The 15,369-nt window shown below is 40.1% G+C and overlaps 1 protein-coding gene across 9 annotated transcripts in view; it reads right to left on the reverse strand.

Moving 5' to 3' along the window:
• Positions 1 to 15,369, reverse strand: part of PRKCQ (protein kinase C theta) — a 123,319-nt gene that overhangs the window by 22,599 nt on the left and 85,351 nt on the right. For all 9 annotated transcript variants that reach the window (XM_045858104.1, XM_045858098.1, XM_045858100.1 and 6 more), the window contains one exon: positions 14,710 to 14,883. In XM_045858104.1, coding sequence (XP_045714060.1) covers positions 14,710 to 14,883 — 174 coding nt within the window. The remainder of the gene's footprint in view (positions 1 to 14,709; positions 14,884 to 15,369) is intronic.

The following is a 15,369-nucleotide window of genomic DNA, read 5'->3' on the forward strand; positions in this document are numbered from 1 at the left end:
AGGGATGGAAGAATGACTTTTTGATTTGTCTGTATTTTGTTTCTGAGTCTTGCATCTTATTCTTTTAGAAAGAACTGCCAGCCGGCCTGCTGAAGAAGCATATCATCTCTGATTTTGGAAAAGAATTGAAACAAGGAGTGGAGCTCAACCTTTAGGATCCTGGCTCCAGTCCAAGCGTTTGGTAAGTTTTTTCACTTTGTCTACGTAGTAGCTCCTTGGAAAAGGGAATTTTATAATGGGAGGGTTTCCTTACTTAGCCAGTTTCCTGCAGGAGGAAACACATTAGGGTTGTCGCAACGTCTGCTGTCAATGTAAACAGACTGTCGGTAAAGTGAGTGTTCCTGTGAAGCTTCGTGTTCATACCATTCATGGTCTTCAGAGTGAGTTCTGTGAGTGCTCTTCTTCATCCGCTGATCTTATTAATGAAACAGGCACACACTGAGCATATTTCTGTCCTGCCGGTCAAGTGAGTTTTAGTTGGGGTTTGACAGTACAGTTACATCAGGGTCACTGGAAGAAGTGATTCATTCAATAGCGTTGAAGAACCTCTGGCTAACAAGAATGCATTTGGTATATCACTCAGTAACATTTATCTGTCTATCAGCTCTCCAGGTCACAAACACACCTATGGCATGCATGCTGCTTTGTTTGGAGACTATAAAAACAAGAGTAACAGCTTTGTTGTGATTTTCTGACAACTGAAGGCAATAATCAATACTGATGTTCTGTAGATAAATGGGTATCTAAAGCTCTGTGGCAATATTTTTGGGAGCTTTTAAAAATAGTATGTATTATAGTCTTGCAAAATCAATTATATATATGTACAGGCATATATATCTGTGTGTATGTGTGTATATGTACAGGCATATATATCTGTGTGTGTGTGTGTGTGTGTGTGTGTGTATATATATATATATATAGAGAGAGAGAGAGAGAGAGAGAGAGAACTTTCAAGAATTCAAAATAACCTAGTGTTCTTGTAAAGAATTCTGTGTACAAGGTACTGAATTGTCCAGTGTCCACAAATAATCTTCCATTGCTTGGTTGAAAAAACTGCATAACTGGCTCTTCTATGTTCTTATAAAAATATGAGATCATTTTAAGGAGAGTCTAAATTCCTTTGTATTCATTTTCTTTGGGAAATATTTACATGAAATTTTACTGTAAAAGTGATTTATGCTGGTAAAGTGAAGAAATGAAGGTAATCACTATATATAGTGATATATATATAAGAATAGGATATTTTAATAGTTTGCTAATCTAAAAACTGAAAAAATCATTTTTCACATAAGATATGTACTAATTTCAGTGGTTTTCAAGGCCAAATAATTCTGGTCTGAATTGAACGAAGACATTGCCTTGGATTCTCTACCTTCGTGACTCTCAGTCTATGTACTTACACAGCTGATGCACTAAGTCTGAACTAGTGTCAGAAGTGGAGGTGGGGCCCCCTTCATCAAGGTTTACGTCTTTACTTCTACTTATTGTTCCCCCAAACCAAGGTTTTAGTTGAGAATTACGTGTAAGAGTTGCCTTTTTGACATCCTTAGCACTGTGGTCGTGAGGACATGGAGGGGCTTCCTGTCTTGACATAGACACAGAGCTGGGGTCTGGGTTGCCCCAGCTGTGTGCCTGGAAGGGGCACCCAGGTGCGGGGGGAACTCGCCCCTGGCCAGCGTGCCTGGTGGACACACTGGACGCTGGGCTCAGCCAAAGTCTTCCTGCTACACTTAGACACCTACGTGGGATTGGCCACAACGGCCCTCAGTTTCTTAGGTATATTCATAATTTAGAAGGCTGGAGCAGTTCTGAATCTGAAATGCTTCCTTCCTTCCTTCCTTCCTTCCTTCCTTCCTTCCTTCCTTCCTTCCTTCCTTCCTTCCTTCCTTCCTTCCTTCCTTCCTTTCTTCTATATTGAGCTGCAATTAAAACATCCTAGAAAACAGGTTTATGACCTTTTTCATGAGGAATATACCATCAAATAAAATGAACAGATAATCATATACGTACTTTCTATATCTAAATCTAGTGCATGTGTGAGAAAGGGAGAGAGAGGGAAAGAGAGAGAGAAAGAGAGAGATGGCTCCCTATAGACTAGCAAACTCGTTCATTAGGGCTCATTTACATTTCTACTATAAATTCGAATTAGTAAAATTCACTGCTTTCAATCAATTCATTAGCACATATCAGAAATAATTGTGCCTGAGTTTCTAGAGATTCACACTTTGCAACAGGAACGCAGGCTCAGTTGATCTTGACTGGCTTAATTGTCCCGCAGGGTCTTCCTGCATCAACAAACAGATTATTTCCCTTCATCACAGAAATACAAGCAGGACTCCATTCCATGAATTTCAAAACTGTTTTCCCTGATATGATTACGTCTGTAATGAGAGGCAGTAGAGCAGTGAGGCCTATGGACTTTGCCACCAAGCTGCCTGAGTTTGAATCCTGGATCCCCTACTTAATAGCCGTTTCACCTTTGATATGTTGCTTATCCCCTTAAAGGGGCCACCTCATTTTCCTGATCTATAGAATGGGGATAAAATAGTGTTTACTTCATAAGGTTGCTGTGAAGATTAAATGCCCTAAAATGTGTAATATGCCTAGAGCATGGATTAGCACACAGTAAATGCTCTATAAATGTCAGCTGTTGTTATTTTATGACTATAGTTATTACATGTGATATACATGCCATACATATTGAGAAATATATATTCATAAGCACAGAGGAGTCTCAGGAATAGATTAAGTTTTAACATAAAAGACAAGTTTTAAGGGATATGATTTTGAGGTGAAAATGACCTACTCTACTGAAGATTTTAACATTACTAAATTATCACTGCTACATAGAAAAAAAGATGAAAAAAAAGGAGGAAAGGAAATACTAAATAATCCAACTTCTGGGTATCTTTGAATGCTGTAATTAGGAAAAACTTTCTTTTTTAAATAATACTATCGTGTATTTTCCAATTTTTAAAGGATGTTTTGATATGATTACTTTTATAATGAGGGAAAATAAGAAATTTTACTTAAAAATGTTAAGTGATTTTTCTACTATCTTATGTTTATGTGGTATGTATGCTCAATATTTGCCAAGGGAATAGGTTATTCTTGTTCAGATTTAGGCTACTGAAGAACACATTCCCCAAAGTATGGGGAAGAGCTGGGGCCTTGAACTCTGTCAGTATAGTTATTTCACTGAGGTCTGGAATAAGTCCGATTCACTGATAGATTCAAATGCGCATAGCTATTTGTAGTGCTGGCATGGAGATTTGCATTAAGTGTTTGATGTCAAGTCAGGCGTTATCTTTTCCAGCTCATCTAAGTGGAAAGTGGCAGGCTTAATCATGAAGAAAGTAGCACCAGGCACAGGGTAGAAAAGTCATCTGGTTATGAACTTTTAAAATCACTTTTAATCAAAGTAATGCAACTGGAATAGTTATCTCAAAAAAGAATCAAAATAACAGGAAGATCTAAAAAGAGAGTGTCATTAAAATAAAAATCTATGTTTACAATATGAAAGCAAAATGATTAAATGCAAGATTAACGTGATAGATTTAACAGAATTGGTTGTATAGTTCTCACAGGGCTATGTCTGCATGCACACATATCATTTAGAGCAGTTAAAAGTCTTAGGGCTGACAAAATATATCAACATTTAAAACATAAGCTAGTTCTTTAAAAGAACATTTTGTGAATGAATATTCTAGAATTACTAAAGGAAAATGTAAAGGTGGGCTCAAATTATTATTATTTTTTAGAAGTTTTGCGATTTAACTTCTACACTATTTTTTCCTTAGAACAATTACATTTCTTTTTAATAAGAGAATGAAAATGAAAAGCTTGGGGAATTACTTAGCGACAATGTCTATTCAGTACAGCTAATGATTGCCAAATGTGCATGGATTATGGGATAAATGAGAACTTTATAGCATTAAAGAAATTAGCTAATGGTTTGATCAAAACAATAACTTTTTTTTTAGGCTCTAGCTTTGCTAGGACACTAATAATTAATTTTGAAAACACATAGACAGCTTGGCAAATTTTATGCAAATGAAGTCAGGAATACCTACTCACTCTCCAGGAAAAGTAAGGTGGGAAAGGAGGAGAAGAATAATTATAGTCATATTTTGCTACTATTTTTCTTCTAAGACTAGTAAATTAATGTGGTAAATTTTATTCAAGAGAAGATTTGCAATGCTTGAAGAAGAAATAAAATTAGAATCAAAGTATTTATTGCATATTACAAAATATCTAAATATACCAGTATCCTTTTAAGAGTACCACATATTAAGCTTGTGTAAAAAATGCTGTAGCATCCATTATAGTGTAATAATATGAAAATTGGAGAGTAGAATTCACCTCTACTTTGGGACTTATTCTATTACACCCAATGGAAAGTGTACCCTGAAGAACAAAGGGGAGTTGGTCCATATCTAAAAATTCCAAAATTAAGTGAAATAACCCACATACAGTATTTAGCCTAGTACCTACACGTAGTAAGAACTCGCTAGTCCATGTTGACTTTTGCTACCTGCGTTGCTTCTCTGTCGCACAGGGAAGGGAAGCATTCAGTTGTATTATAGTCAGACCTCAAGGATCACCCCAACACATACATGGTCTGGAGCAAGACTACAAATGCATGCCCCACACCATATGTCTAACATTTTAAGTGTTACAAGTCAACCTCATCAACTAAATTTAAATATGTTCTATATTCTCATATTTTTCTCTATATGTGTATGTATAGGTGTTGTGTGTGTGTTTTGAGTATATATTGAGGAATATACCTTAATAATAATCAAGAAGGCCAGTGATAAATTTATAATTCCTCCAAATCTTGCACCAGTTAAGTGGCTACTCTCGGAAAGTCCTAATCCCTTGCCCCCACCCACCCTGCACACACACAATAGAACCTAGGAAGATGTCTGCACATGCTTCAGGCTATTTGGGTATGGAATTCTGGGGTCCCGGAGCATGGCTTAGGGATGGGGATAGTGGCTGGAGGGGGCGGGACTCCTTGTTCCATGTGGCTGGAGGAAGGCCATAAAGAGGGTTCTAAAGTAAGGGGCTGGGCAGAACCCCTTTGGCTTGGGTCTAAGATTTACAACATGCAATAAATAATTTTCCAGTTAAGTGAGTTGTGAGTTGGAATCGGTGCTTAGGCTCCTTGAAATCCGAGCTTTACTAACAGTTTTGGATGGACAGTACGATCTAGAGAAGAGCACTGTGCTGTGGTAGGCTGATCTTCTCCAGATCTCAGTTTCCTTAGGATCACAATGAGGGGATCAGACTCCTTAGGTTTAAAAAAATTCTACATCTGTTGAGTGTGTCATAAAAAAAAACAAACAATTGTAACAAATCAAATTAGAAGCTATGAGCAACCAAGATGTCCCCTGATAGGTGAATGGATAAACAAACTGTGGTACATCCAGACAATGGAATATTATGTGGCAATAAAAAAGAGAGAGCTCTGAAGCCATGATAAGACAAGGAGGAAACTTACATGCTCATTACTAAGTGATAGAAGCCAATCTGCAAAGGCTACAAATTGTGAGTCCAACTATATGATATTTTGCAAAAGGCAAAATGATGGAGAAGTAAAAGGATCCGTGGTTGCCCAGGGGTTTGAGGGCGGGAAGGATGAAGAGGCAGAGTGCAGAGGAGTTTTAGGGCAATGAGAAACAATTGCATGTGATGCTGTAATGGTGGCTACATGTAATAATCTCATTAGAACATATAGAATAGTCAATATAAAAAGTGAACAGTAATGTAAACCATGGGCTTTAGTGAACAACAGTGTATCAACATCGACTCATCAGTTTTAATAAATGTACCACACTAAGGCAAGATGTTAAAAAGGGAGAAACTATGGGGCCTGGGGGAGGAAGGATATGTGGGAACTCTGTACTTTCCACTCAATTTTTCTACAGTCTGAATCTGCTCTAAAACATTGTCTATTAATTAAAAAAAACTAGTGGCAATAGGCTAGCCAATACATTCAAGGTAATGCTAATGTACTTGACTGGAAGAAAAACATCTTTAGATTCTTCCTCATATGGAATTTATACAAATATCAATAAAATAATGACTAAAGAATATGCAGACTAATAAAGTTCTATTAAATTTGTAGGTTTATTTGGCCATTAAAGGTAGAAATTTACACAAGGAAGGTAGCATTGCAGGTTCTATTTAAAATCTTTCTTGAAATGACTTCTAGAAACATGTTTTTAATTATCTGGGTTGACAGTATCCACTTAAAATATTTGTAACTGTCTTTTAGAAATAGTTTTTCTTTAATAGTTTTGTGGAGAATTACTGCTTATTTTTTTTTAAGGGTTTAAGAGCACACTCCCATTCTGGACAAACACAAATGATGAAGTGGTTTGGAAGCCTCGCAGTAGGTTTCATTTCTTTGTCTTGAAGGCTGGTTTCACCTCACCAGTCTCCATCCCTCGGAAATTCCCATCACACACTTTCTCTTCAAACTTTGGCCCTTTGAAATTTCTGCTTCTGTCTCTTACTGAATCATTTTTTGGAGTCCCTGTTGCTGATATTTCAAGCCTCTTTGGTGCCTCCAGGTTCTCAGTCCCATTCCTGCCCCTGTCATTTCCAGCCCGAGGCGGCGTCCTACTTTACTGGGGTGATTGCCATCTCTGTGAGCAGCCTCAGATTTCTTCTCCATCTAACTTAGTCTCCTCCTTTCTCTCCTCTGTCAGAAGTGACAACTGTCCTTACCAGAGTTTGTTGTAGTCTTTATGTTAACCCCTTCCTCTTCCAGAATCTTCCTCCTTGAATTCCTCCCTGTTGTCTGGTTTCTTCCTCTGTCTCAAGCATTCTCCATTACTTTTAACTTGTAGACCCTGCGATCATAGCACACTTCCATCTTCCGAAACACACTTTCTGAAAGACATCTGTATAACACTGAGTCTGCCCACCTGCCACTCCTTATGCCTCTGTCACCTGACATATGCCCTTGACCTCCTACTAATAAGGTACTTCTTTCTGTTCCTCTTACATGTGAACAGTTGGCCTTGTCACTTCTCTGAACACTGTATTCCCTCTTTTTTGAAATTCTTTCCTCTCCACTGACCCTATTCTGATGGTTCTCCCCTTATCTACCCAGGGGGTCCTTCTGTTGCTTTTTTCCCCATCTTCTTCCTCCTGCTTCTGAAGAGAAGGCACCTCTTGGGTTTGGTGCTTGAACATCTTTATTCTGACTCTCCTCTGTTCCCACAGTCCCACATTTGTCCCGTCCTCAGGGTGTGTGCCATGGCCTCTCAGGTGCTGTGTGGTCATGGTTTAATACGGAACTTCTTTGAGAGGGGCCCACTTTAGGAGAAGTTACTTCTGGGAACAACAAGTATTAAGCAGCCATGTGCTGCTTATCTTATGTTTTCTCTCAGACTGCTGGCTGAGAAAAGGACACTGACATGACAGGAGTTTTCTTGTGGATAGACAAGGAGATAAGAATGATGTGGGGGTCAAGGCAGAGAGTTCAGAAGCCGCAGCGGGCGCAGAGCCTGGGAAGTGGGGGTGAAGGGGAACCAACGGGCTGAAGGACATGGAGAGGTGGAAGCGGGCATGCCGAGGGTGCACATCCTCTCCTCAGCCTTTCTGGCACCTGAGGATTCTGGTAGACGTGTTATAGTCAACCAGTACAATTCACTGTGGGATGATTTCTTTTCCATGCGTTCCACCTCCCCCCTCAAACATTATCTAGCATTCTGTGAGGAAATGAATAAAAGGAAAAGAACAAAACGTCCTTCTTTGTATCAAGGAAAGTATTATTTACATGGAGAAACCAAGTAGGTGCCTCTGAAAGTAGTTACAGAAAAGGCCAAGCAGTACTGGAACAAAACCAGCTTTCTGGAACTTGTAAGCCGAAAAGCTTGAGGTGGGGAGAGATAATGGTCATTAAACAGGATTTCGTGAATCTGAACAGTTACGGAGGAGGTAGTCTCTGAGCGAGCTTTCAAAGCAGCGAGCAGGTTCACCGACGACAGCAGGCACTTCCCTACAATAACACTCTTGAAGTAGATGCCAAATGCTCTGGTTGTGAGGGGAGCTGGTGACAGTACTTTTGGGACTTTGAGAGAACAGCTGACAGAGAAATGAACTCACAGTGTGGTTCCATGAGCCCTGAAGAAGCATGATAAAAGTCACATAAAGGTGAGAGAATATCCGTGAGCTTACAGAGCAGGTGTGCAGAAGGGGCGCGGCATTTCAGACTCACTAGGTGCTGCTTATGGTCAAAGGGTACTGAGTATTTGCTCATTGACTGCTGACTATCTCCAGTATGTTGGGGAGGGGGTGGTGCTGCATGAATTTACCATAAATAGGCTAATTTTTGTACATTTACTGTAAATCGCACATCTGTCAGATCATGCTTGAGTTGCACAGAGAGGGTGTCTGAAGCACACGGAAGAGATGAAACAGGCATTTCCAAGCATTCTCACTACAGGAAACTGCAGGAGTGCTTTAAAGAAGGCCAGCCTGTCAGTCACCACAAATGGGGATGACACAAAACATTAATTCTTGTCTTAGTTTGTGGATAATTGTTTTGGAGGATGTGGTTTGTGCAGGGTTTTCTTCCTTTCTTTTCTTTCCTTTCTTTTTTGCTGAAATTGTGATAATTGCCAGTGCTCCTAACTCAGCCATCAGAGGGTTTATGGATTAACAAGTGTTGCTGAGAGCTTCAGATGAGGCAGTGTCTGAATAAAATGCTTGAAAGTAAAACCCCCTGGCAGTCTTGGATGGCTTCTTGCTGTCAAGTCATGGAAATATCAGAATGACATACTTTTTAAGACTGCTATGTTGACGAGTTTTTCTTTTATTTCAAATAATAATAAAAATCTTGCAGTTAGTATGACACTTTCTTCATGAAGGATTCAAAGTTCTCTGCAAGTGCTATTTTTGGAGGCCCAAAGAGGACAAGGTTACAAAGAAATCTTAGGTAACTTGTTGAAAGTCACACAAAGTGTCAGTCATAAATTCATAACCTGAAACCATGAACAGAGGGAGCCCATGTGGAGGTCGGCCCAGAGTCAAACTTTGTGTGTTCTATAAATGGAAAGTGAAACTCAGGCTCCTTTGTCATATTAGAGAAATGTCAAAGTAATACTAAGAAGGTTCAACTGCTTCACAGTGGGAGTGTGGAAGTCAAGGGCGGTGGTATCCATGTGAACTAACACTGGGTTCCTGACTCCTGCTACAGGACTGGGCAATCTGCTGGTGGAGACCCACAAAACCCCCGTGCCTTACGCGCCGCCTGGGGAGGGACTCGGGGATGTTCGCATCACCTCAAACTGCTCTTGGGTGTGAAACTGTAACACTTCTTAACCTAGTTGTAGACAGACTGTAGTACAGATAGACCTTTCAGAATTCAAAGGAGACGCAAAGGCAGGCCATAGTTCACTTTTAATTTCTAAGGAAATTATTTCAAAACAAAATGAGAACACAAAACAGTGTTCTTACAGTGTTAGAGGCTTCTCTCTTTTCCAAACTAATTTTGGAACCAAACTCTCTTATTTTTCCATAGTGTTATCAGAGATAAATCAGAGAAACTTTAATTAATTGATACTTGATTTGATTATTCTAATATTTTAATTTAATGCTTGAATTGATTATTTTAAAACTTGTATTCATTTGTTTAGAGAGACAGAGGAAGAGAGGAAGAAGGAGAGGGAGAGAAACATTGATGTGAGAGAGAAACGTTGATTGGTTGCCTCTCAAATGTGCCCCAATGGTGTAAGGGTGGGGAACTGAACCCACAACCTAGGCAGGTGTCCTGACTGGGAATTGAACCAGTGACCTTTAACTTTGCTGGATGACACCCTACCAAATGAGCCACACTGGACAGGGCAAGATACTTCAATTATTGATCTTTCTTTTACTCTAGCGTAATTAAAAAGAGAGGAAAATTCTTTTTCTCAGTGTTTTGTCTTTCCTGTAGGTCAGTATTTAGTTACTACAGTGATGACATGTCACTAAGATACTGCCATGCTCTGAATACATAGAAGGCCCATAGCTGCAAGAAGAGACACATGGCAAAATTGGAACACTGTTCCCAGTTACCAGGTGAATGGTGACTAAGGTGTACAGAGGCAAAGTACATTATTCTTAGCCTCAGTTTTCTCATGGGTAAAATAGGAATAATCATATCAACATCATTGGAGTTAACAGAATTAAATAAGATAATATATTTAAAATTTCTAGTAAACTATCTGGCACAAAGTAGGCCAGACATAAGTGTAGGCCACACATAAATGTAGGCTTTTAAATTCACATTTTTCTGGATTTTAAAATATACACTGGGGCAGAGATAGCCGATTGCCTACCTTTCCTTCCTAGTAAAAAATTTTATTCTGGCTACAAAGTGCCCAGCTGAAAGACAAAGTCTTCTAAAGCATTCTCTGGAGCTATAGAAGAGTCAGAGATGTGTGGGCAGAAGTGTTTTGTGGGTCTTATGGAAAAGTAGTTTAATAAAGGAAAGAGAGCTGGCATGGTCTTGTTTTATTATCTCCCTCTTCCTCCTGCTTCTTGACTACAATGTGGTTGTGAGGGCTGGGCTCCAGCAGCCATAGTAGACTGAGGAGTTCCCTTGAGGATGGAAGCCCAGTGCTGGGGATGATGGAATAGGGAACAGACTGTGCCTGGGTCTCTGATGAGTGACACCATGGAACTGTCATACCTGCTCTGAATTACACGACTCACTCCCTTTCTATGAAGGGACAAACACTTCCATCTCATTTCAGTCATTGTTATGTTCCGTCCTCATCACTAGCAATGCATCTTCTAACTGACATGTTATTTCCCATTTAGACAATTCTGAAACTGGAAGATGGCTTCTAATACAATTTTTAAAATAATTTTATGGAGAAACGCAATAGTGCATCTAATTATTAGTGGTATCTTAAAAATAAATAAAGCAGAATATTGTTTTTCTAAGTTTGGTAGAACTTTAAAAATTTATTTACAAATTCAAATTAGGAAATAGTTTTGCAATTTAATCCCCATACAGTTCTCTAAACTTTCCTTTTTGGGGGAAACATACAGAACTTAGAAAGAGTAGGTCCCCAAGAAGAATTTGTTAAATTCATTTAAAAGTGACATTCTAAAATAATTTGTGAAATATATTTTCAAGGTTTTCTGATGAATTTGTTTCTAATGATTTTTACATTACTTGTGAGTACAGTTGAGAATGTATGACAATTATTCTTTTTGTGGGCTTTTCCTATTTCTACTTTTTTAAAAAATGCAAATAATGGAAAATAGGTACTGAACATACAGTTTTAAAATCCAGTATGCATGTGAGACTTCACTGGCATACATACCGAATTTGGTATTAAGAGGGACTGTGCACTTCAAGGCATGTGGGCTTTCATGTGAGACACAAAATAAAATGTTAAGAAACACTAAATGTTAATACAAAACAAAGAAAAGAATAAAAAGCCATGTCTCCCCCCGCTTAGACAGCAACCTCTCATCGCGGTGATCTGTCCGAGACTCTGATGCCAGCAATTCATGTCACAGCCTGAAGGAAGCACAGAGTTATCTCGATCTGGCACTGAGAAAATTAATTTCAAAGGTTCTTCCCTTTTGAGCCTTATTCAGGTTCAGATTCAACTGACACTGTCTTGCACACCTACGTCCCAAGCACTGTGCCTTCACACATGGTTTGCGGTTCCCACCCTTCAGCCCCTCTGTGTGGCGATCCCTGCCCTCTACCCGGTGTGGGGGAGGAAGGGCCCCGGAGTCCCGCTGACAGAGGGCTGAGCTGAGACTACCGTTCCTCAGAAGCCCAGCACACAGCTAGTTTCACTCTTCATAGCTTCCTAGATGACGTTACCCTGTTTTCACACTTCAACAGGTCAAATGTCCCTCACATATGAACTTTAAAAGTCTTTAATGATTTAACCCACAGATCCTGAAAAATTACAAGGGAATCTTGTCCTCAGAATCTCCTGAATAATCTAGCATTCAACAGGTGGGCTCTGTGGAGGTGGAAAACAGATGAATAATTTTCTCCCAAACCACAGTTTCCTAGAGAAGTCAATAGTCATTTGTCTTACCTAATGTCTTCACTGGTATGCAAAGCTGACTATCGCCTCAAAGAGGCCATTTTCAAAATGTTCCCAGAGCAAATCATCATTCATATCAGTTGTTGCTTTATACACTCGCCTGCAGTGTTTAACTGGCTATGTTGTTGGGCATGCAAGATCCGAATGATAAATCACATCTTAAAAGCAACTCAAAGTCCTTCAGAAAGTGTGATACGAGCTTCCCACCCCCATCCTTCCAAAATGACTCAGTGCCTTGAAATCTAAGTGATGAGCCACTCGTGTTCGACATTTGTGCACATTCTCTGCCACTTTTCCTCCTGCACTGACTTCCCTGCTCTGGAAAAGCACAACGGTGGGGAAGAAGTCAGCAAGCCTGAGCCCTGAGAGATGAGCAGAGATAGCTACGTTCTAACAGAGTGAGACTGATAACAGCCTTCCCCACATGGTATGAAGATAAACAAACAAACAGACAACATCCCAGAGGGGAAAAGGCGCCAAGCTCCACTGATTACATAATACCCTAGAAGCCTGGTCTGAGGTGTATTTAGCATTTAGACAAGCCCCAAAAGAGGAAAAGGGAGACTGCAAACAGTGCCAGGGTGCCCAGCAAACCCAGAGCAGAGACTGGGAAGAGAGCACGGCTGAGTTCCTCACTTTGTCTTTCGGTAACGTGTGTACACCAGCCCAGATCAATGGATATTGATGATCTCCAGGAGGAAATTTCTAGCGGGACATCTCTCTTACTCATTCTCATAAATTCCAAACTCCTTCCTGCTCCAGAAAATAAACCTGCTTCCCTTTAAGCAGCTTCTCGTGCTCCCTTCTTTCTTTTATGCTTTCCCTCCTGTAGCCCCCCACACGTCTACCGCCCCAAAGTCTTTCTGCCTATCCAAATTTCAGTTTCTAGGATTCCAGCTCTGGTGCTTAGCATCTGTGCTCTGCCATGTCACACTAGTCACACCGTCAGAAGTAGCACTCTTGCCGCTTTCTTTCTTTAGGGTGAAATGCTCCAATTTCTCAAGGCCAGAAACCGTATTACACATTTCCATATCCTCCACAGTGTTTTGAATACAGTATATTTTAGTGAGCGCTCCTTCATGGTCTAGTTTCTCTTTATTTTAGCTATGTGTATTTATTAATTTATTCTTTCACTAAGCATTGGTTAGTACCTACTGGGGGCTGGTAAAGTGGGGATGAAAGCCCTAGTTGCCGTCCACATTTTCTGATCAATTCCCAGTTTCTCAGCTAATACTTTCTGTGGCTGGGGGCATCTGAGAGGCCCTCTATCCTCATGGTTACACTAAGGCAGTCAATTATCATCAAGGCTTGGAATAGAAGAAGAGAAAAACTTCATGTTCTTTGAACCTTAACCACATGGGTCTGTCTATTATTCTAGGCTGTGAATGATGGGGACGGGGGAAGGAGACTGTGTGTGATGGGGACAGGGAAGGAGAATGGAAGGAGAATAGAAAAATGAAGAGAAAAATTGAGCTTGTGCATGAGATCAGGAAGGACAAGGATGTTCACTTTGGTGTTATTTAAATCAGAACAAAAAGCTAGAAATAATTCTAATTAGGTAAATCATGGTCTAGAAGAATATCCACAGATGTGAGATGTATAAATAGAGTGTTAAGAGCCCTGGCTGGCGTAGCTCAGTGGATTGAGCGTGGGCTGTGAACCAAAGTGTCGCAGGTTCGATTCCCAGTCAGGGTACATGCCTGGGTTGCAGGCCATGACCCCCAGCAACCGCACATTGATGTTTCTCTCTCTCTCTTTCCCCCTCCCTTCCCTCTCTAAAAATAAATAAATAAATAAAAAATAGAGTGTTAAAAATACGAGTTACAGAACAGTTGATATTTACAATAGGCTGCTATTTTTATTTTTAAAAATTCACTGGGGGAAAATATCTAGAATGATAAGCTTCAAAGTATGAATGGTGAATATGCCCAAGGGGTAGGATTATAAATTATTTCCTTCTTTAAGTGTGTAAGTATTTTCCAAATTTTCTAAAAATGATCCTGGATAACTTTTGAGTCAAGAAAAAAGTAATTATTTTTTTTTCAAGGAAAAACGAGACCATGATGAGAGTATTCCCAGAGCAGGAGCAAGTCCTGACCACATAGCCCCTCCCTCAGTGCTTGGGCCTGGGCTCCTTGGTATGGCCCCTGGTACAGATGGCCCCTCTGCTGGCCTGAGAAAGGAAGACAGCAGCGCACATGCCTTTCAGTCTCTTACAACTTTTGTCTCTTCAAATAGATGTATGTAGGTGAACACACAGGTGTCACATTTTTTTTTTTCCCCTCACAAGGCATTGCTTTGCCAAACAAGTCACAAAACCACTACAAATCCTAGTTGTTATACAAGTTAAACCGTTAAACCAGATTCTACAAATGCAAACAAACAAATCCAGAAGTAAAGCCCTTTCCCAACTGACTACATTAAAAAATTCTAAGTAACATTTCAACGGTATTTTGAGGAGAAGAAACTTGTGTGGATGAATGAAAGGTGGACTGAAAGGTAAAGATGAAACATATAAAGACTGTACCCCGCATCTCACAACGAGGGTGCCACCAGGGGCACTGTGCTGGGACAGGCACATTTTCTAGGGGCAGGCAGACCAGGGTTGTCTGCACAGAAGCCATACCTTGGTCTGGAACGTACAGAACATGTGTGTTAGGAATGGGTGCTCCCAGGCCAAGGAGAGAACTCTCTTCTCCACCATTGTGCACTCAACATCGTCGTCCATCAAAACCACGTCTTTCTTTAGGGCTTTTATTGCAAAAAATTGATTTGTTTTCTTGAACTCTGCTAGGAAGACCTAGAAGGAAGGGGAAGAAGTAATTTCATTGTAGAATTTGAATTTGCACTCATTAAAGAAGGGACCAGTCTGAGAAAGATGTGAAAGGAGGCTTTCTTCTCAACCCTCTTTGTCCCCTTTATACAGACAAAATAGAGTACTTCATGGTTTAGGATGCCCCCTAACAGTCTCATACTTTCTTTGTACTTTTCCAAGCGCTTCCCAAAACTAGTGTGCAATTGGATGGGTTATTCTTGGTCCCTGAAAAATTGTATTTAAAAAAGTATGCCCTGTCTGCCCAGGATCCTGAGTGTATTGACGGAAGCAGCAGCAGGTAGCAGAGAGGTGGACTTGATTATACTTGAAATCTCACTGCAAATAAGCACAAAACCTTTCCAAGTTTTACCCAGTTTTTCAAGGCAAAAAAAAAAAAAAAGAATCCTTGAGGAATAGAGCTCTCCTGACTTGCTTACAGAATGCACATCATTGCCCTGGCTGGGTGGCTCA

This window comes from Phyllostomus hastatus, unplaced genomic scaffold (genome assembly GCF_019186645.2).
Source record: "Phyllostomus hastatus isolate PE091 unplaced genomic scaffold, TTU_PhHast_1.1 phas_scaffold_1674, whole genome shotgun sequence".
Lineage (NCBI taxonomy): Eukaryota > Metazoa > Chordata > Mammalia > Chiroptera > Phyllostomidae > Phyllostomus > Phyllostomus hastatus.